This window comes from Labrus mixtus, chromosome 1 (assembly GCF_963584025.1).
Source record: "Labrus mixtus chromosome 1, fLabMix1.1, whole genome shotgun sequence".
Taxonomy (NCBI): domain Eukaryota; kingdom Metazoa; phylum Chordata; class Actinopteri; order Labriformes; family Labridae; genus Labrus; species Labrus mixtus.
This window is the reverse complement of record NC_083612.1, coordinates 33895546-33919395: the sequence shown is the minus strand read 5'-3', so window position 1 is coordinate 33919395 and position 23850 is coordinate 33895546. Positions and strand designations below refer to the sequence as shown.

The 23850-nt window shown below is 38.0% G+C and overlaps 1 protein-coding gene across 2 annotated transcripts; it reads right to left on the bottom strand.

Moving 5' to 3' along the window:
* Positions 1 to 1789: 1789 nt before the first annotated feature.
* cers3a (ceramide synthase 3a) lies at positions 1790 to 22429 on the bottom strand. 2 transcript variants are annotated; one of them, XM_061042892.1, is made up of 11 exons: positions 22407 to 22429; positions 11366 to 11566; positions 10194 to 10311; positions 9452 to 9570; positions 9293 to 9350; positions 8919 to 8969; positions 6591 to 6683; positions 5418 to 5546; positions 4313 to 4419; positions 3350 to 3503; positions 1790 to 3119 (listed from the first exon to the last, which is right to left on the bottom strand). In XM_061042892.1, the coding sequence occupies exons 2-11, from the start codon at positions 11536 to 11538 to the stop codon at positions 2931 to 2933; spliced, it is 1191 nt and encodes a 396-aa protein (XP_060898875.1). In that variant the 5' UTR covers positions 11539 to 11566; positions 22407 to 22429; the 3' UTR covers positions 1790 to 2930. The 2 variants fall into 2 exon arrangements, with proteins under 2 accessions (XP_060898875.1, XP_060898866.1); XM_061042883.1 differs by lacking the exon at positions 22407 to 22429 and adding an exon at positions 19340 to 19495.
* Positions 22430 to 23850: the final 1421 nt, after the last annotated feature.

Here is a 23850-nt window from a genome sequence, read left to right as displayed (position 1 = left end):
TAAACTGTAAGAAGGGTACAGAAGCAATACAAATAGAAACAAATCAAAAAGAGCTGCAAGCGAGAATTATAGGGGTCGAAGCATTGAAACATTGAAGTAGCAGCAGCAACCATGTATCTGACTTTGTCAATTTATTGATTGTTTGTGTCTCTCTGGCCTCATACGGTTGCATTAAAATAAAGTTGTCATTTCTGAGTTGTGTTAATTTTTTTTGAAGTCCCATGACTTTCTGTTTAGAAATGTGTTTTACTTGATGTTTTATAAACCACTTAATATTTAATTAATTATAAATATTACTAGCATTAGTTGCAACTTTATAATAGTCATTCACATTTTGTTTATGAATGGTTTATGAACCATGTGTAAAGCAATTGTTAGTTTTATAAACATCAATTCCAACTTTATAATAACCATCCAAATAATGTTAATAGATGCTCTACACATTATTTATGAACCATTTACAAAGTATTATAATCTTCAGTTCCAACTTTACAATAACATTCAGATAATGATTGTAGATGGTTTATAAACCAATTATTAATCATTGATAAAATATTAATTATCTATCTAAAACATATTTATAGATGCTTTAAAAAGTATTAGTAAGGGATTATAATCTTCAGTTCCAACTTTATAATAACCATCTTAATAATGTTAATAGACACTTTATAAAATATTTACAAACCATGAACAAATATCTGGTCCATGTGTCTCTGTAATGTTTATAGATGTTTTATAAACCATCTCTTTATAAATCTTTTGGTCATCATTAACAAACACTTCATAAAGTGTATGAAATGTTATAATGTGTGCATCAATAAACTGTTAACATAACATAAATTATAGCATTACAAATCATTAGCAAACATTATTAACGATCATTTCATTGTTTGTTAACAGTAAATAACTATTAACTAATGGTTAATTAACTATTACCCTTATTTACTCTTTATAGATGATGGTTATTATAAAGTGTTACCAATTTAGCTTTTTTATCTATCTCTACAGTTGCTTAGTCTGTAGTGACTTGGGATGGAAATCGGACAGTCACTGGTTCAAATCACGTGGTAGAGCTGGAGAGGTGCCAGTTCATTTCCCGAGCACTGCCAAGGTGCCCTATATCAAGGCACCAAACTCCCCCACTAGCTTAGCTGTGGGCAGCCCCCTCACTCTGACACCTCTCCATCATTTCATGTACATAGGATCCTGTTTGTGTATTTCAGCCTATGTGTGTGTAGCATGTTCAACAACAGAATATACAATTTAATTACAACTTCTGCAAGAGGGATAAAGTACATCTTTGTCTGCTTTATTCTAACTTTCCTAGCCTCTTAAGTGGCTCTGTGGCCACTTAAGACTAAACAGTAGCACTGTTTACAATAACCAGTGCTCAAAAAACTTTTGAAAAACTGAGAGGCTGAATCCTTTTCAGGAGAAAGCTGGTGGTAGATTCAGCATTTGTGTCGCTGACCAAACCAGCGTATTTGACGAGTTAAGATTAGCCCTGGCGAGTTAAGAATCATCAAGTGGGGAAATAATGTAAAACCATTTAAGATGGGGGGTGGCATGGGATTAAAACATTAAAGCACAGCCTGGTCTTGTACCAAATCTGGAACAAAACAGGTGAAATTAAAATTGAGAACCTAAGACTAATGGTATTCAGACAAGAGGGAATCAAACTGATTTCATGCTGTTACTTCCATACAAAATGAATACTAATTTGGGAATAGACTAATGGAACTGAAAATTATGAGAATAATGCCTAAAAGAATCTTATGTTAATCATAAGTAATTTGCATAAATTAGTTACTTTTATTAAACCAGAGTGAGAACATTTTTCATGACAATGTGTTGTTAAATCGCCCATCAGTGTTAAGATCCACCTGCTATCCTGAGATAGCACGACATCATGACCTTTCCTTTTAAAATGAAGAATCGTAAAAGTTGTTTAGATATCTCTTCTTCCAGACATATCATGGATCATCAGATTTCAGTTCTCAAGAGGCCTGAGGTCTGTTCTTTTTTAAAAACGTCGACAATTTTCTATCTCGCTGTGCTTAGGAAATACCTTCATGTGTGTCAAGCAAGATTTCACAATAAAAGCATCTGGGGCAGCTAGACGGGCAGTGGTTCTCAACTGGTCTAGCTTCAGGACTCACCAACAACTCCTTCATGAAACATTGCGTACCAAATTTCTTAAATATCTAAACCAATCGGATTAATTTAATGAAACATTGTGCAGTTTGGACCTCAGAAGGAGCAAAACAAGTGACGGAACAAAGAAGCAGAACCAAACAAAAACATGTTCAAAAGGCACTTGATGGACTTTTTGACGCATTTGTTTTCCAAGCACACATTCGCAACCCACTGAAAACGACTCTGTGACCCACCTTTGGGTCCCAATCCACCAGTTGAGAACCACTGCTCTAATGTACAGGAGGTGGTGTGCTCTCGCTCAGGTTGTCTGCGGACCGTCTCACCATGTAAGAGCGAGATTTGGATGATAACAGGAACTAAAAGTACCGCAAGTTAAAGGTTTCAATAATTGTTTTTCAAATTAACGTCCACATTAAAAATGTATAAAAAAGGATGAATGCTGATAAGTAACGATTAGCGGATTAACGGACATGTGACCAGCTCTGTCTTCAACCAATGCATCAACCAATGCAAATAAAATTAAGTTACTCAATGTGACATTTCTTCCTCATTTGATCATTGGGGGTGTTTAAGCTTCATGTATTAATCTTTATGATGTGATCTTATCTCTTGGAAATATACAATAAAGCAAATGTTTGACTGTGTTTCAAGAACAGCCACCGTTTTGTCCGGTTTAAATATTACAGTAGTATCAGAGACAAATTGATTAATAATGAGTCCAGCCTGTCCGATGTAGGAAAGTTTCAGTTCCTGATCTTCATACTGAGCTGCAGTCAGCACACCGTCTTCGACCAGCAGATGTTCTCTGGTGGAGACAAAGACCCAAAGCAGCCGTTTTTGTCTTCCTTCTCATCCATCGCCCGTCCATTACCGAGCTTGTGCTGTCCCTCACCTTCATCCTCTGATGGGACGCTCTCCTCCTCTTCTTCATCTTCACCGTCACTCCTCTCATCTCTGGTCAGCTGTGACAGGAGGAATACAGAGTTACAGCAGCCATTAGTAGTCAGAGGAGTCAGATATTCAAAGTCAGATAATCCGCCATCGGAGGTAGTGACAGAGGCGCTACAGGGGGCGAGACAGAATGGACAGATTGGAACACCTTTGTTAAACTAACCCTCTAGTGGCTGTTGAGGGAACTGCTATTTTTGAAACTATTGACAGAGTACAGAGGATGCTCAGTGAGCAGACTTACTGTGCCAAATATGAACTTTTTGATCATGCGGAGGATGAGATAGGCCCAGAACACGTGCAGACAGAGGAGCACCACCAACATCACATTGAAAAAGTAGTAACCAAAGAAAGCCGGGTAATGGTGAACAGGATACACCCAGGTACAGTGGATCAGCCTGAGACACAGCAGGACAAAAACAGCAGGTTGAAATGTGAAATATTCCTCACTGGGTTCACTGAAACATAAAAATAAATTCTGAAAAACAATAATATGAGCTGATTGGGACTGTTCACCTAGCTGTCAACCAAAAGGAGATTCAGGACATAGGACAAACGCAACAAATGGATTCCTGCTGCTAATTTAACCATGAATTGTCCATTACTTGCAACTACTATCTGCTCCTTGTCAAGATAGGATTGGCAAAATGCAATTGGGATAGTGCTCTCTGAATGCAAACTCCAAAAACACCCACAGAGTTTGGCAGTTCCTAGAATTTGTTCTGTGTGTGAATAAGTTCAATACCAGCGAGTTGGGAAGGGAGGGGGGCAGCTGTTTTTCCCAGTTTTCCATTTTGTTGCTCCAAATATATGCCATGTGACCAATTTTAGTAGTGAATTCAAAACAAATCATCAAAATTCAGTTTTCTTTGCAGCACGGCCAGGAAGTGAGAGCTTTAAGTTCTTTGCGTGTGATTTCAGACGGGAACAAACTAACTGGAACCCTTGTGTTGGGGGATTGTTCTGTTACAAAGAGTGGTGGACAGGAAGGGGCCAGTGATGGACTTAAAGTGCAGAGGATGACATGTTATTGTCAGTATTTAAAATGCTTAAAGGCAAACAAGAAACATTGTAAACTTGTTTATGTCTTACAAAGTCATGAAAAAAACAATGAAACATTAATCTGTAACTAATACAAAAAAATATATTATCTCTCTCTCCAACATACAGCACATATACATGTACACACAACTTTTTTAAAGCTTACCAGAATGGGAAAATGACGAGTCGTGTCACTATAAACACCACAGCAAACAGAACAAAGAGAGTTTTGCAGGTGTTCTCCCATTTGGCGTAGTTAAATAACTTTGCAGACTGAAAGAAAAATTAGTTTTTTTTGTTAATCATTTGAGGACAAAGACCAAGGTGAGTCGGTGACTGTGTGAACAAAAACATGTTGGTTTTTCATTATCTGGAGAAATAAAAGATGAAAGTAGGGTGCATCATTTTTAAAATCACAATCAACCAATATTGCCAAGCATAATCACCTGCTGAGGTTTTTTATTTATAGTAAAAACTTTTGAACACTTCTGACCCATGAATTCAGCAAAAAGTTGGTGTCTGATAAGAGAGGGATCAAGGACAACAGAGTGCAGGAACAAGTCTGAACTAAGGCAAAATTGAAATTAATTTAGAAATGCAATTTTTTAATTTTTTTTTTTAGATTTTGGCAAATTATGAAATATTGATCCTCGACTGTTGTAAATGTACAAACTAGGGTTGTCCCTGATTAGCCCACTAAATTATTAAACTTTGTCACCCTTACATTTAGTAGTTTGTTTTACTAATTAGTGATATCACCACCTGCCACTAGAGGGGGCTGTAGCTCCGTGTTAATGGGCCTGCTCTACTCGCTCTATTCTTCCCAGATGTAAACATAGTAGATGGAGGGCATCTCTTTGGCGCAGCGCAGGTAAACTGGTATTTAACCACTCGACCGAAGCAATGTGTAACCACATTTAACACAGGTATGTGGGCGTTAATCAGCGAGGAGGACCGAAGGCTGATAGTGCTAGCACTGCTAATGTTAGCCACACTTGACAATGAAATTGATGTTTATCTGCTGACGCTGTGATCCTCTGTTCAACAATGTTAAATGAAGTGTGCTCAATTTGGATGTTTTCTGATTGTTTCCAATAGCCCATTTCACTCAATTAAATTATTATTAAATTTGCATTCAACCACATTGGAAATTGGCCGCTAGGACATCCCCAATTGTAGTAAGATGTTTTATGTTTTAATGCTGACAATGATCATAATGAGACAGAATCACTATGCTCTGAGGAAACATACAGTATGTGGTTGGGACTAACCTCCAGTAAAACATCAGAGGCATCATGAACCAGCATGACCAGAGTCCCGATCCGGATGTAGTTGACGCACCAGGAGAATGATAAAAGGACCAGCGTAGCCAGGTGGTGGATAATCTGCTCCTTAAAGTCCTGAAGAACATAACAGCCAGTCAGTTTCCATTAACACCTTTACAAGCATTACTAGACTTCAGGGGTCTCAACTAAAGGCTACAGGATTATTAATCTGCCAGTGTATGCAAATAAATATTATACTCATCATTTTGAATGTCCTGAGCTAAAGGAAAGGTTTGGAGATCGGTGTAATCCAAAAGGCTCCTAATCTGAAGAATCTTGAATGTTCTCAGTAAATGTCAAAGACATTAACTAATCCGGTTGCACACAGAAAAAACGTTATACTGAAACTGTTTTGTGTTTTTTATTTTTTATATTTTATATTTTATATTTTTTAATTCTATTTTATATATTGTAATATCTTCTTATACTGTATTATTTAAGTTGTTTCTAGTTCTGCTTTATTTCCTTGTTAATTGTTTAGCACCAATACACCAAGTCAAATTCCTTGTATGTGTAAATGTACTTGACAATAAACCCAGATTCTGATTCTGATTCTGATTCTGAAAACGGAAATAAATCAAATGTATTGATGCGTGTCCACTTCGGGCTACCGTATGTTTAGCTCCAGCTAATGTAAAATATCAAACTGTGAAGGTAAATCCTGAAAATCACTTGGTTTGGTCACCATGTATCCATTCAGACGCTCCACACGTCTGTTTGAAGCTCTGTCTGCATCTTTGTATGAAACTAAAAACACTGTGAAACAGTCTTACTCTGTGCTTTCTCCCTCTCTCTAGTTTGAGGTTTTGTTGCTGATCATTTTGTTACAGTCTTTAATTAAGGTTAACCTTACTGATCAAATTTACAGACTGATGCTGATCCTAGGAAATGTTTTTAATGTAGGCAGACCACCAATCTTCTCTGTTCTGTGATATTAAAGGCCCACTTCTCTGTTTGTGTGTCATCTTCAGGTTTATTCAAAAATATTTTATTCAAAAAAAAGGATATATATTTTTTTTACTTTAGGAGGTTTTGTTTTGGTGAGACTTTTAACAAACATTTTTACATTTTGGGTTTCAGGTGATCAGGGTGTTAAGTAAAAAAAAAAACACTACTCACCTTTCTCTTGACATCAAAGGTAACGCTGAAGAGAAGAGAGGCGTAGAAGCTCATCTCCAGGATATAATACCAGTACTGAGACTGCAGCATGGACTGCACAGAGACAGAGAGAGAGAGAGATGAATGTGACACATGAAGCTGCAGTGAGTCTCAGGTTTGTCCCTTCAGGCTGAGTCTTTGTCCTCCTTTTCTTTTATCTGGAAGAATCTGCAGCATCTCTGTTCACCTGATGACATCGTCTCTCTCAAAAAGACAGTTTTCAAACAAAGCTAAGGGATGAGATAGTCCCATAGTGTTGCCTTTAGCCGAATGACATCATGGATTTATAATAAACTCAACCTAACTATGTCTGCAGCACCTTCATTACAAAAATGCAGCTCATAGAGGGAATTTAAAACAACACAGACAGAAAAACCACACCAATTGATGCTAGTACAGTATGAAAAGAGTACAGTAAAATGTAAAAAACAAACAGTAAAAAAAAGCTCTTAAATGTAGCACTGCGGTTATCGCATTACATTTTTTTTATTGCGTTAATCACATGCTATGTTGTGCCTTTTGGTGCACCATAATTAAGCCGCTGTAGCATCTTCCTGCTGCTGCAGTGATGGATAATAATGACACCTCTGTGCCTTTGAATGTCTCATTTCACTTAAAAAAAAAACCTACCAGACGACTCAGTTGACAAATCAAAATCAGTGGCTCCGGTAGCGTAATCCTGTAAAAGCTGTGCGGACATTTTATTAGCTTTTAAAAAAAAATCTATTAAATCTAAAATGAGAAAACAGCAGATCTGTGTAGCAGTGCAGCTCTGATAAAAAAAAAACAATGTTAATATGGACTAAAAAAAAGTTTGGAAATGCAAAAAAATTGAATTTATTAACATGTGACATAGATTTCCATTCATCGCAACCTGAATTACATAAAAAGATAGATTTAATTTCCTTTCACAGGAGAGCTTTCCAATCAGAAATCCCAGCGTGCAGTCGCCCTGATACTTAAATCTTACACACACACACACACACACAGCAAGTAAAGTACTCTCAGTTTAAGAAAGGACAACATTTCAAAATAAAAGCAATTTTTTAAAAGCAAAACAAATGCCATTTAAAATGTGAATAAAAATGTGATTAATTGCACGATTGAAACACAAAATATTTAAAAGAAAATAAGTTCTGTCCCAAATCAGACATGATGATGCACAACAACCATTGTAAAACATAAAAGGCTGTAAAATGAGGCTCTTTCAGTGCGGTGTGCACAGCCTTTGTGCATTGTGTGATAATGACAGTGAGGCTTGATGATTGTTAACTGACAATGCAGAGGAGGATGTCAACAACCGCTGCTTAGAAACAGCATTGTGTGTTTCAAAAACACTGAGCAGCTCTTTGTTCCTTTAATATGTGTGTTTGTGTGCTGTAGTTGAGTTTATCTATCACCTGCACATGAGTGACAAGCGACATGTGAGACACCTTCATGTCTCATATCAGGATTGATACAAAGTGTGAGGTGCATATAAAGTGTAAAGAGTTCAAGGCTCATTGGGAGGTTATTCCAAAACAAATTCCTTGGTTTGAAGCCCTGCCTATGCCATAGGAGTATATAAAAAAGGACAGTCCAATACCTCCCCTCAAGTGAAGCCAAAAGATTGAGAGCTCGCCCTGCTGACTGGCTGCAGTATAGGTAATAAACCCCGCCTCTTCTATCTTAACAGATTGTGGTCATGTCAGAAGTTTATTGAGAAGTTATTTGATGCTATTAAAAGGAGTATTACACCATGATAGACAGCTCTGTTGACAAATAAGGCTCCTGCAGCTCTTTGTGCACCTGATTATCAGAGAGCGGTAACATAATGAAGTATAACACAAGAGAACTTTCCATATTTATGAGTGTCTGTCTATCCCTACACTGCAGACCTCAAATTCAAAATATGTCATCACACATCACGGGGATAGTTTGGCTTCAAATTGGAGGGACGCTGTCCATTTGTATACACAGTCCATAGTGTGACATGACAAACAAGCATGAGTTGACTTAAAATGGGTTTCTAATATTGAGCATGATAGAAAGGGACCTGAGGAGAAGGCAGGTTTTTTTTATACTGCAGCCAGTCAGCAGGGGGAGCTCTAAATCTTTTAGCTTTACTACCAGGAAGTTGTTGCTCCGTCCATCTAAATACAGTCTGTGGTTAACCAGAGCTCCATTCTAAGGTTTTAAGAATATGCTTTTGCCAGTTAAATTCAAATACTTTAAATCAATTTATACCAAAAGTCCCCCAGAAAAACATTTCAAATAAAAAAATAAAAGTATAGGAGAAAGAATACCAACCTGCCTAGGAAATCCAGTCCACACTTCCCTGGTGTCATAGAACCATTCTTTCTGCATTAAAGAGAGAACAGATGTCGTTACACATGTGGGAGTTATTGGAATTTAGCTCCAATAAGCTTGACATTACATCTTCTCATCCTTGTCTCAGAGCCCCACTTGTCATAATTTCTACACTCATTTAATGAATTAAAAAGATATGAATATCATCCAGGTTACATAACATACTGTATTATTTTCTAAACAACTGATAACTCTGGAAATACTCAAGTATTCTATTTGTATTTACACCAAGACAAATTCCTTGTATGTGTTAACGTACTACAATAAAGTTTATTGTGATTCTGACAGTACTCTGTTTGTCTCTCTCTACTCACATCATACAGAGCTGCTATTCCACCCAGGAACGCCAACAGGTAGAAGACAAACCTCCAACTGTGGAGAGCAGAGAGAGACATGGAGACTGCTGCGGCTTCTTTATAATAATCCTGATCACACACACACACACACACACACACACACACACACACACACACCTGGCCTCTGTGAACTTCTTGAGGACTCCCGGACGGTCCTGAGATCTTCTCCTCCTGAACCATCGCTCCACCTGTCTCACTGACAAACTGCTCTTCTTGGACAGCCCGTCAATGTCTGCCTGCAGGGGAGTGAAGAAACACACACACACACACGCACGCACACGCACGCACACACACACACACACACTCACACACACGCACACACACACACACACACCATTTTTTGTAAGGGCTCCAAAACTCTAGGAAAAAAAGATTACCAAAGGCAAAGTCCAACCGAGTAAAAACTCATATTATCAAAATGCTAAGTTGTAAGGATGAAGTTCTGTTCATTCATAAAGCTGATGGACGTTTCAGTGATGGTTTTATATCCTCTGACTCAGTTTTCGAAACCCCCTACTGCTTAAACAAAAAACAAAGTTGACAAGTGATTTATTTTAATCTTCATGATTTTGAGAATCAGAAAAGATAATTGGTGGTATCTTTGTGTGCTTTGGGCTGATTGTGATTATTTCCCCCATGATGGCCGCCGTCACTGTCGGCTACTTAACATATCTGTCTTGGCGCTTTGCATTGTTGGAAACAGTATGCAAATGAGACTGGTCTGATGCATACTGTAGATTTTCCTGAATCAGTACACGTCATCATCCAGGTTTTTAGTTCGCATACCGGATACAGCATTTTGATGAAATCAGTACGTACTGCTAGTGGGCAATTTTAAAAACAGCCCGAATGTATTTACCTGAGCAGGACTTCTGCTCTGACAGGTGTAGTAATGCTCCAGGATGGGGACATGTTCTGTTCTCAGGTGGACTCTCTGTTTGATCCCAGCAGACAAAGCTAACGGTGTGGCTATCCACCTGAAACACAGCAAACACACACATGACTTACACACACACAAACACACACACGGCATGCAGTGTGTAATGGATCACATCTGAAATATATCTCAATAGAATAAATGTGTTATTCAAGAAAGTACCATTAAAACTGTTTGTTTAAGTCGTAAAGAAATGGAATGAAAGTTTGAAGAATTTATTGAAGGACAGTTGGATTATTTTGAATGAAAGATTGAAATGCTACATTTTGTCAGGTTGAGGACATGAAGGCTCATATTTGATCTCAGACTAAATGTAAACAAAAGATGAATCAACAAGCTTTAATATTTGTAAAGAGAGATAATCCATATAAAATACTCAATGCAGCTCCCTTAGTTAAACTGCTCATGATGGTTGTGTCTAATGTAAGTTAAAGTTTTTATATAAATAGTGTAATGTTATGTAACTAAGTCTATTACTCTAACTCTTAGTAGTTACTATTGTCCTATACGTGTCCCTGTGGTCCTGTGTTGTATTTCTTTTGTATTTGTTTTTGTATTTTTTTCCTGTGTTGTATTTTTTCTCCCTTTATTTAACTGATGTACATATGTTTGATTTTTAACTTCTTGTTATTTTTGATAATTATATTCCTGTTTCTTGAGCCGTTGTGACAAAAAAATGTCCCCCATGGGGGATCAATAAAGTTTATCTTTATCTGTCACAGTGGCTGATGTTTAAAGATAGCGGTTTTGGTTAAATATTGAAAACGCAAACATGTCATTCCTCCAGCCTAGAGTCAGGGTTGATTTTTTAATCTTTAACTAAGACTACCTTCTCCCCCTTCACTTTAACCCAGATGTTTTAAAACTCTTCCATCATGCTTGATCGTCTGTTTGACTCTATGAAGTTATGAGTTAAACCATTGACATCATTATCGACAGCCCTTTTCTGTTTTCCTCTGTTTTACTAAAGTGAAGCCAAAACAACAACAACAACAACAGGTGCTGTCATGGTGCACCAGTGAAGTAACTTTGTGCCAAGACACGCTTCGAGGGGAGATAAAGGTTGTGCACGGTGCACAGAGTGAGGACGTTACCTCTCAAACAGGTATCTGATGAGTAAGCAGGTGAGGGCGTAGGGAATAGTGACATATAGATGTGAGGCTTTGGCGTAGACGCGTCCCTCCCCGTCCTCCAAGTCGGACCACGTCAGGTTTACAGGCAGCCAGATTCTGTCCCACCAGAACCACTCATACAGCGTGTCAAACATGGCTACACCCGGTCAGAGCCTCCCCGTCCTGAGAAGAAGAAGAGGAGCGAAATGATGAGGTGAGGACTACAGGTGAGAACATGCAACACAGGGACAGGACTACAATAAATGTGTCATCAAGGATCAACTTTTTTTTTTTTTTGAATTTTGACCAACTTTTCTTTTTTTGACAGTCTTTACAGGTGTATATCATCCAATAAATTCATTTGGTAGTCATTCATACGTCCATTTCATTGTCATAATAACAATGCAAATAAAATAAAAAAGAAGAGGATGACAACACAACCCAGCAAACCTGGAGTTTTAATAGCCCCCCTCTTCCCCTCCCATGGGTCTTGTATTTTAAATAAACATAGAAGTATTTACAAAAAAAAAGAGTATGTAGGCAGCTCAAATTAACAAAAAATAAAAGTTCAAGCGTCAACTTTGATGTGAAAAGACCAATGCAGAAGAAGTGAACAAAGCATGAGATGTTTGCCTTTATATCCAAGTATATCAGTGCTATACGTGTAGCTTGACATATTCTCAAGTATCAAAAAAAAAAGAGTGACGAAGGACATACTGGGGAACAGAAAAAATAGCTATGGACGCATGCGTTGAATCTATGATCGTTGAGCGCTGCAGGTCACAGGATATAAAGGTCATCACCATCTCCTGCTCGCTTTTGGTGAATTTTACTGAATATTTCCTGCTACTCTCTCACGTCGGCTCACACAGACTTCACGCTGAACATGTAGGGCCTGTCAGGAAGAATTTGCAGAGAAAACTTCGGCTGTTTGCTGAGCAGTATAACTAGATGTTTCTATGGGATTTGGAGTCTTAGTTGATTATTCTTTTAATACCTATTAGATACCTAATCTAATAGAGAGAGAGAGAGAGAGAACAACCCAATACCCTTTAATCATTAATATCCAAAAGAGAGCCATCACATTCTATAAACACCTCCAATCCAGTGACCCCCACTCCTACCAGTTCAAAGCCCTTCAGTGCCAAGAGTTGAACCCAGATAAGAGTCCCCTCTGCCAGCTGATCCTGAAGCTCCGCCCTCAAACACCAGGGCTTCAGGACACACCCCAAACAATCTGGCCCAACCAAATTATCTCAAAACAAAAAGACTATATCAAATATTGGAAGGAAATCACAAAGTAAATTAGAATTCTATTTGAGCCTAAACAGAGAGTACAAGCTGGCAGAGTACCTGAGCACAGTGAGGGATGTGAAACTAAGGAAAACCATGACGATGTACAGACTGAGTGGACACAGTCTGACCAGAGAAACAGGCCGTCACAGACAGAACTGGTTACCCAGAGAGGCCAGGCTGTGTTCACTCTGCCATCAGAATCTCACTTCCTCCTACACTGTGACATGTATAAAGATTTAAGAGAATAAATATCCTGACTTTCTCCATCTCCCTGATCCTCAGAAGCTGCTCTATCTCTGTGGAGAGAAAAGTCTGTGTGCAGTACGAGCTGCTAAATATGTTCATGATTGTCACAAACTGAGACAAAATACACTTAATGTTTCATAGAAATACACTGTAAAAATAATTCACGTTATTGTTAATGTCTTTTATTCATGTTATATTTGTTTAGTGTATATATTGTAATCATTTGTTGTTCAAAATGTTTTCTGTACTGCTTTGGCAACATAGATTGATCTGTCATGCCAATAAAGCTCATTTGAATTTGAATTTGAGAGAGAGAGAGGAAGAGAGAGAGAGAGGGAGGGAGAGAGAGAGAGAGAGAGAGAAACGGAGAGGGAGAGAGAGAGTGAGGGAGAGAGAGAGGGAGGGAGAGAGAGAGAGAAAGGGAGAGAGACGGAGAAAGAGAGAGGGAGAGAGAGAGAGAGGGAGAGAGAGCGAGAGGGAGAGAGGGAGAGAGAGGGAGAGAGAGAGGGAGAGGGAGAGAGAGGGAGAGAGAGGGACAGAGAGAGAGAGAGAGGGAGAGAAGGGAGGAGGTCGAAGACGATCTCTGTTTACAGTTTCTACAGGTGAATGAAGAATCTACACTTTCTGCATTTCTGCATTTTCAGCATGGGGAGTGTTCATGTTGACGTTTGTAATACATTTGCAACCCAAGCTGTATTGACTATTTACTATTTACAGCTGACCATCAATTACAGATCCAAATATGTGCTTTCAGCCACAGATCTGCTTGACGCTGTGTCACAGCCAATCAGCGCTTAGATCTCCTGACTACCTGAAATGCATCAGAAATGATCTATCCTACGTCATTGAACAAACAAAGATGTTACAAAGTTGTCACCCATGTCCTCTTGTGGACATACCTGTGAAGGTTGACCTTTTTACCTTTTTTACACATCTACATCATTATTGTTATTTAATCAAACTTCATTCCAAGTTAAGCACAATAAAAATCTGTTTCTTTTTCAGGCTCATATCACTGAAGTGATCCAGACTGAAGCCACTGTGTAACTTATTCTCCTGTTAAACTGAGGCTCAATAGATGAACAGGCTTTTCTCCCGGATACTATGGATCTAAAAAAGACAGTGTTGCTGATGTAAACACCACACTAAAACAGGAAGTCAGGCCTGAGAGTCATTCAAGACAACTCCTGGCTTCACCGGAGAATGACTGTGTATTACCCTGTTATTCATCTTTTCTCTCCTTGACTGAAACAACGTAAGGCCAACCTGTCCATGCAAACATGATGTGAACACGACTCCGACAACAGTACAGCTGGCAGGACTCGCGCTTCTCACTCATTGTAGACAGTCATCATGACTCAGAGAGACATTTACAAAAGATAGACTGGATATCTGCTCTATTTATGTGTAAAATGTCACACAAAGACACCAAATGTCTTTTAAGCAAGATTTATGCTGAAATGAAAGTGATATGTAAAAAAATATCCTTTAAAAGTTAGTTTGCCGGTAACTGCAACAATGTAGGTGTCTGTTGATCCCTTCAAATAAAAACATCACTTGTCTGTCTGTTTATAACATTTTGTATGTCCACTCAGTTTACACATGGAGATTACTTATGTTCTGCTTCTACCCTTAAAACAATAAACTACTAGAAAATTATTCTATTATTGTATTTTTTCTCCCTTTATTTAACTGATGTACATGTGTTTGATTTTTAACTTCTTGTTATTTTTGAAAATTATATTCCTGTTTCTTGAGCTATTGTGACAAAAAAAATGTAATATTCCTTTTCATATCGTCATGGAGTCTGGTCTGTAAAGTTTATACTTTTTCCTAAATGAATGTACCAAACATGTTGAAGCCTCCAATAAAAAAAACAAGTATCTATAAGAACAAAAGACAACAATACAAAAGTGTCAAAGAAGTTAAATATATAACACTGCTGCCTGGAAAGATCAAATATCAACCTGATGTAGTCCAGGGGAGCTACATGTATGTGCTGTGTCACGTTTAAATACAGCCATGTTTGTTTCATTCATACACATACAGCTCATACAAGCAGAGTGACTTCTTTCTCATTACTAATCCAATTCAAGAAACCTTTAAGTTTGATTGAGAATTGTTTCATCACAAACTAGAAAAGTTGAAGCTCCTTCATGACAGAAGTGGATGTAAGAGAGAGAGAGAGAGAGAGAGGGTGCACTTACACACAGCTACAGTTACTGCAGTGTACACACACAGCTCTGTTTCTGTTTCCTAAACAAATATTGACCCAACGTCCCGCCCTGTTCTCCAGATAACACACATGCCCATTACAGCTGCTTTTACATGGAGAGAGTGTGTGTGTGTGTGTGTGTGTGTGTGTTATCTACATCCAGGACGGCACAGGAAAAACAAACAAATAGTCCAACAAAATTGGCAAGACAGCACAATTGAAACATGATGATGTCATACTAAACACTAATATGATATAATAAATATAATAATAATATTACATTATTTTGTGGAAATCTTTTGTGGATACATACCGTACATCCATATATTTTATTTCACTGCGTTTTCCCGTGATAATGAGTACATGTGGGTTGTTTTCTCCGGATCATCACTTATTAATCTCTTTTCTTCACAACGTTGGTTTTCCCATGATAACATATTCATTTCTTGAGAAGTTAAGTCAGTATTATGTGAAGCCTGAGTACAATAAAATATATGGATGCATGTCTGCTTAAGGCTTCCTTACATGATGTAGTTGTAATTGACGCATGCTTCATTAGCCTTCTTAAAAACAGCTTTCCCTCATTTTTAATATTCATTTAAGAAATCCCTCCAAAATCTGAGGTCATGGATTGATTCTCAACATAAACAATGAAAAGAAAACAGTATGCAGGGTTTTCCTCCTTTATGAATATCTTAAAGTGAAATGCAACCAAACGTCTTGTTGTCTTGTTAATCAAGTTTTCTTCTTATAGGTGGCCGGAGTTAAGTTACATCCAGATCTGAATATCATGTGCAAAAACGGCAAATTTAGAAATATGGAGAACAAGGCTATCTACCATTACCCGTGTTCTCTGACAGTCTTTGTTCTGTAGAACAGTGGAGTAGTAACGGGATGAGGGGGTGAGGGGGGTGATAAGTGGAATGGTCAAACCTGCGGCTGCCTGCTTCAAGGACTATAACGTTCTTACATGGCGCTTGCAACATAACCCTCTACACCAACCCGCGGCCCTTAATATGCCAGTCTTAAATAATATTGTCTACCTGGACTAACGTAAATGCAGCACATGCTTCTGTACAGTCTTATTATAAATAGCCTTATAATAGTCTTATTTGATGGCCTGTGATTCTCTACAGGAATGTTTTAGAGGCGCACAGTGATTCTCTACAAAGGGAATCCCATTAATCTTATAAAACAGAGCATTTCAGTATGAAAACCTGCATCAATCATTTAACCAAGTATCCATGATCCTAAATAAACAGTATGTCCAACATTGGTGAAAAAAACAATCTGCTTGAATATTGTCACATTTCGGCAAGTTATAAAGATTTTAACTGTTGGTAGCCCTCCTGCCATCAGAAAGACTTACATTCATGAGGAGCTGCAGCTACCCCTCTCCAAGATGGCGGCCATATCACCAGTGGCATCTACGAGTATATATCTTTGGAAGCTGCCAGCCATCTTCATGGCTCGTAATTTCTTAATATCAATGATCAAAACTTGCAGATAAACTCCTGCTCACTGCCTAAATTACAGAAAACAGTGGGAAATTATGTTCATATGTGAGGTTATCAAATACTAGTAATAATACTTATAATACTTCAATAATACTGAGGAACATTCAGAGCACTGTGACCCAAGGTCAACTGACCCAGGACTTTTAGAAATAACAGAGGAAGAATTTCTGGTTCTATAGCCAGGTCAATGTGTAAGTGTAAGTAAACTAATGTGACTTTGAACATCAGATATTTGAAACACTGGACTCCTGGTAGCTCAACATACATCATAATGTTCCTGTTGACAAATGCTGCAAGTTCAAACTCCTTTAAATGCAACAAATACCTTCTCAGTCATTGTGCCATTCACAAAGCATAATGGTCTTGTTTTGTATTTTCAAAGTGTCATTGTATGATGTACTTGTGAATAGTCTGTCATTTAGCTTGTCCAGTGTCGCTAACGTGAGCTGTGCTAGCACCACCACCTTGCAGGTAATGTCCTCATACCTGTGTTACATCACTCTGGTGGATATTCCAGTTTAACCTGACACAGCCTACAGACAATGTTATCTCCATTTTTAAGATCAAAATACTGACAAACAGTTCTGCTGCTCCTACAAGATGCTATCTGTTAACAGTGCTCGTTTACATCCGGGTTGTAGAGCAAGGAGAGCAAGCCCGTTAACCAGAGCGATAGCGGGCGCTGTTAGTGGGCGGCTGTGTTGCCGTTTGAGCATGACATGACATTGACGGGGAAAATATGAATCATTTGTTTAAGCGATTCATTCTACTGCTGAATAGCAAAGGGTGAAGATGTTTAACCATTTAGTCAATTGAATGTGAACACCCCTACTGCCAACAGGAACATTATGATCATGCAGAGCTATGACGAGAGATGTAAGCTAGAGGTCGCTTATCAAAATACAAGGTTATGATCACATTATGTCCATGCATAGAAAAGAATGATTTGTTACTGAAACATTGTAGACAGTGTGCAGGAGAATGCCTGCCATTTTTGTTTATTAAAGACAAGAAATGATCCCATATTCTGTGTCAAAGACTTCTATTTTTGTTGTCATGGTTATGAAAACAGGTATCAATATTTGGATTTTGACTAGAATAATATCAAAGTTTAAGTTTCTGGTATCGTAACTGTCCTGGACTGTTTTTTTTTTCCTGTTGCCTCTCAGGGCTTCCGTACTCTGGACAAACACAACAGTGCCATCTCAGCTCTCCTTTTATTTATTTGTACTTCAACTGTCATCACACTGACAGGCTTTTGGTCAGGTTCTGGATTACAATCTCTGATAAATAACCCTAAGCATCTGAAACTCCCAATAACAACTATTTACACATTCTACATAGAAATGTAGAAACTGTACACACAGATTTTCAGCATGGAAAGTGTGCTGGTTTCCCGCTGTAGTACATTTGTAGTCCGAGCTGTATTGATTTATCTTAATAACAGAAATCTGAATTAAAGTGCAGTTAACAAAATGTTCTGATTGATTACTGAGTTTGCTCAGCTCTGAACCCCTCATCTGAAACCTCAATCATCAGCTTTCACACCACGATACACACAGCTACACATTCATAAATTCATATTCTTACAAATACAACAACAAATTTCTTTTTTTTATTTGATCTCTGTCTGTGTTTTTCTTTCTTTACAAATTATTTAAACACCTCCCGTCACTAGCCGATGTTTAGTGTTTCCATAACTGCCCATATTGTCAACAATTGGTTGTTGGAACAACCCCGTTCATTTTAAAAGTGATATAATTGTTTTGTAAGGAGGTATTCGCACATCCAACTATCTCATGAAGTAGATGCGTAGGACAACAAACTGTAACTTGAAAAGAAACCATCCCACATCACCAATTAATTAGAAAATAATCCCAACGTTTTGGTCCCTCTGAAACTTTGTCAAGTGTTGTCATCCAAACTGTGGATTTCTGAACTTTGGATTTACTCACTATATGTCTGACAAAGTGAGACAGTTATTATAAAGTGAATAAAGTATGTCAAGTCCAGCCTGCATGTTGAATTCCCCTCAGGGCTGTTTTGGTCATTTTCACAAAGTTAAGACTGCAAAGATTTAAAAGTTAAATATGTGTCTCTGAAATACAGAACACATTATAAAAGTCTCACTTGGTGAATTAAAAGAGCAGGAAAGATCAAATGGACCCTTTTTCTCAAAAGCTTTTTTTTCATGACCTCAGGCTTCACAATAACACAATACAGTTGACGTGTCCGCTAGTAGTTTGTTAACAGTTTAGCAAGACATTAAAGGATAATGGCTTTCAGTCACACTACTTGTCATTCCACATTTTCTTATAGCTCCGGGCCCTTCAAAGGTTACCCTGACGCACAGGTGCCAAACACAACAAAAACAATTAAACTGAAGCCAGACATTCAGATCTAAAGTGGGCCTGGCTCGGCTCCTACAGTATCTTTGTGTTGATCTGGGTGAGAACAGTTACGGCATTCATCCTAGCCGTGAGCCGTGACAGAGCGAGCTGAGAGCAAACTTTACCAACACCAGGATCTCCTCACACCAAACAGGCAGCAGACTTCAACTTCTAACTTACAGCACACACATTGACACTGACATGAAGATTAAAAACCTATTTCCCATTCAAGCTGAAGAACAAGCAGAGCAGATTCCAATCACACCACAAGGTCACACAAACAAAGACTTACCTCCCCTCTGTGTGTGTGTGTCTGTGTGTGTGTGTGGTCAGAGCAGGTACAGGCTGCCTCCTCTCTACTCTGTTTGCTGTCAGAGAAAAAAATACTCTATTCCTTCACTCCAGCGAGCAGACACACACTCTCTCTGTATTTGACATTCTTCATGTCACACCCAGCACAGGTACAATTACCTGAGAAGCCTTTTTTTTTCCCCCTCCCCTCCAGGAAGTCGAGGTCGGTTAGCGGATGGACCAACACACACACAAACACACAGTCACACACACACACACACACACACACACACACACACACACACACACACACAAGCATTGCCATGCAGGGATCCAATAACCTTGTTTGTATTGTGTTGCTGAAAAAGTACAAAATCAGGTTCTCCCGCAAAACAATCCTTCAAGAGATAAACGAGGAGACAAAGGAACTCTGTTAATAAAACACTCATCGTTTGTCCTGTGTTTGTAAGATGAATTATTCTATGTACTAAGGTTGTCAACAATTTCAATGCTTTGAGACTTTGATAGTTTCTGAACTTCTAACAGGAACTCATTGTAACTACTTTAAAGTGTGACTTTTTAACCAGGGCATGGGTTTATAAGAATGAGTGTGTATTTATGAATGTATATTTGTAATTATTTTAACTGTGTATTATATGTTTTTTCTTGTTCTATCGTTCATTTCATTTCATTGTATAGTGTTCCCCTTTTATTTTTTTTGTATTATATCTTTGCTTTAATACAGTGTATAGCTTCTGTACAGTTTATTTTAATTTACTTAGCTGTTCCTACAACTTATTTATTTATTTACTGTTTTTCTCATAATGCTATTCTATTTTATATATAATTTTATCTTTTTTGTAGAAGCTGACTCAGGGAGAAACGCACAAAAATTCCAAAGTACCTGTACTGTCCTGTACCTGTGCAAATGGCAATAAACATCTATTCTATTCTATTTATTGTATTGCTGTTGGGCACCTCTGGAAAAGAGACCTTGGTCCAAGATTTCTGCCTCTTAAGAGGAAGTTTTTTCTTGCCTTTGCTAAATGTTGCTAAGTGCTATACGCTCATGATGGATTGACTTGTCTTTTGTAATATTAAATAACAAAGAGTAAGGTCTTATCTCGAGATAAAACTTGTTATGACTTGGTGCTATACAAATAAAGATTGATCCCAGGGGGTTCTCCCTGTGAAATTAAAGTATACATCAAATAAAAACAATGTTCAATACTACATGTTTTACATCCTCTCTTATTTTAATGATGGTAGACTCAAAAGTACCAAAGTTTAAAAAAAAAGAAAAGAGATGCACCCTTCCACTTTTTGTCAGTTCTGATCCGATAATGATACATTATGTACCGATACTGATTTTGATATTATGACTAATAATGTTATTGATGTTGTTGGTGTTATGTCTAAGGCTACACAAAGCTGTAGTAAACCCTGCATCACATTCTGCTGGCTTCACACACAAACAGGAAGCAGCAACAGCTGTCAGGTTTTTCAAATAAAACATTTTAAACTGAAGTGTAAGAATTCTACTTTATAACATATAGAAGGAGCTGTTTCATCTCGTCTGAACGTCGTCATGGAGACGACTTGTGGGCACTTCTTACAGTTCAGTCTGAACGTCTTCAAAGTGAGACTGAGCGAGCTGAGGATGTTTGAAGTGCCGAACCATTTCTAGGTCAGTGACGTCGAAATCAGTCTGATTTCAATATTGGACGTGATATTGATATAAGATCGGATGCGTCCCATCTCTAAAAAAAAACCTAAAAAAAAAAACCTATTTCATAACAGTCTGCTGTGGATTTGATATTGTTTGATTTTTTACTATTATCAAAATTGTGACAACTGTGCTATGTGCCAAATTTCTCCTGTTTTCTGCCTGGACACAAGAGTAGCCCTGCCCGTATGGAAAGATTGCCAATATTTTTGTGCTTTTTAAGACAGTCTGGCTGTTTGGCTGCATTTTTTCATAGTTGAAATCATGAAAATTATTTAAAAAATATAGGGTTTCTAGTGTCAAAATAAGTACAACTAACTCTTCATAAACTACAGTGTTGCTTCTATAAGGCCAACTAAATTAAATTCAACACTTAAAAACATTAAATTGAGCATAATTAGGTGTTATCTTGTTTTTGTAAACAGTATCTCAGAAGACCCAGGAGGGATGGGCTGATTGGTATTTAATGTTCAGAGGATAACATCTTCAGCTTTTAGTGATGAACCTTTGGAAAAATGTTAAAGGTTCATCAATTTTCTCGCAGAAGTTTAGTCCTGATTAAATCTGTAGTTCTTTTGTGTGCTGACATCATAATGAAACAGTGCAAAGATTGGAGGGTTTGTTAGCTGTAAGTGGGTTTACAGTCAGCTCCGTTGGGTTGGGTTGTGTGGACTCACAGAGCAAACAGTGTTAGTACTCGGTGTCAAACTAAATCAATAGAGCGCTTTGATGACTCTGAACTAATAATTAACATGATCGTCACATGGGAAATATGTATCTGGAACGTTCCCATTGGGTCACAATAAACAGAGGAAGCATTTTGTCAAACATTATGTAAATCCTCCTTTACCCTCTCTTTTATATATATCTTTATATCTTTTTCTGTACTTGTTGTTTATTTAATACTCAAATGCACGGCAACACAAACAGGATATTCAACCCCATTTCCTAAAACGCTGGGGCTTAAACTAAATGTGATCATTGTTTTTGTAAAATGATATCCCCATATGAATATGATGCTAGCTACATGTTTAAAAAGAAAGTTGGGACAGGTTCATGTTTACCACTCAGTTTCTTTTTTTCAAACAAAATTGAATCAAACAAAAATTCATCTCAAGGATCTGCACTGTATGCTGCTAACCTGCAGTTTGATTTTTCCATTTCTTTGAGACTGCTGGTTCTGTTTGTGGATGTGTGGTAGACGTGCCACACAGCTGATAGTTATCAGGTCAGGGAATGCTTCCTGGCGCCTTTTTCCAATTCCATATCAATTTTCTAAATTAATTTTAAAAAAGATCACCATGAAATACTCAAATACCCAAACTACACTAAAACAATTCACCAATATTCAGTCACCTGGTTTGCCAGTGATGCTCCAGCTTGTTTGCAGGTAGTCTCTTGTCTTCCTGGATGACTCTCAATATGGCATCATAACATGTTGATGCATCACCAGCAGACAAAAAAATGCAGGAATTTGATTTTTACAACAGTGCATCCCACTGTGTCAGGCCCCCCAAAATGATATGTGTCCCTATGTACCTGCAAGTGAGAAGAGATGTTCAATTCACATTCATGTAATTAAATGGCAGCAGAATTTACATTCAACTGATCAAAACAAGAACAGCCTAATCGCTTGCACAGCTGAGTAATGGGCTCATAGCAGATGTGGTGGGGCCTCTTCTGCTTCAGGCGCTCATGTATTATTTTAAAGCAGCCTTCAACAGCTCTGCAGTGTTCTCCCTAAAAACAGAAAATATTTTGCTATTATTCAGGGATCATTTTGCCAAATTAATTTTAATGACTTTGGCAATGGCTTTAATTTTAGTCCTAGCTTCTCTGAGGCGTTGCTCATTCTCCCCCGCCTCTTTAAAATGCCACAGGATGAGAGATGGACATAACGGCCATTCTGTAAAAAATGTGGACGGCTGCCACACAAAGCAAGCTGTGTGGGTGGGCCGCTGTGCTTCTGGCATACATAACATATCATGCCATCCTCACTGTGTCTGAGCCAGCTGGGTTTTTTTTTTTTTGCCATTGCAGTTCAAAACCACTGGCTGTGTGTTAGTTAGGTCTGGGAATATAAATGAAAAGTAATGTTAAAGTGGTGTAAAAGTCGGCTTTATGTTAATACACTGCAGCTGAATCCATGCCTCGTCTTTCCCTGCACTCAGCTCATCTCTGCCAGGGGACCCTTATGTTTCTTCAGGTTGAGTAATAAGCTACTTTCAGACCTGAGAAATTAACTGAATCTGGTGAGTAGCATTATTACTTTTTAACTGATTGAACACCAGCATTGTTTCACCTTTCTACATCACTGACATCCTCACAAACACTATTTGTAAACTGATGTTACTTGCCATACCTGCAAAGCTGAAAGCAATTACCGGTACACTGATGGGATAAAGTCAGTGTTAATTTAGGCAACCCCTTCAAGACAAAATGATCAATACAACAGTGTTAAAAACAAGCTGAAAACAATTAAATATCTTTCAACATCTGATAAGTTGTCTTTTCAAATTCAATTCAAATAACTTCATTTGTGTAAAAGAGCATCAGTGCGCATACAGCTAGACACAAAAACAACAACAGAAAGACACACAAGTGGCTCTATTAAAAGCATGATAAATAGGTCATAAATAATTGTTATGAGCGGTTAAATGAGTGGTGTTAAAAATAAATAAGAAATAGATAATTTGTTCATGAGCCTGATGGATGTGGGAGCAAAGCTTGACATGGCTTGATTAGTCCGGAAAGTGAGAGATCTGTATCTGTGGCCTGAGGGGAGA

What these genes read in the sequence shown, in the direction of transcription:
- cers3a (XM_061042892.1), bottom strand. Translation starts at nt 11,538, where the DNA reads ATGTTTGACACGCTGTATGAGTGGTTCTGGTGGGACAGAATCTGGCTG. An exon ending in CCTCTGATGTTTTACTGGAG is followed by an intron (nt 4,420 to 5,417) that starts GTTAGTCCCAAC and finishes TTTTTCTTTCAG; the next exon opens with TCTGCAAAGTTATTTAACTA. An exon ending in AAAAGTTCATATTTGGCACA is followed by an intron (nt 3,120 to 3,349) that starts GTAAGTCTGCTC and finishes CTCCTGTCACAG; the next exon opens with CTGACCAGAGATGAGAGGAG.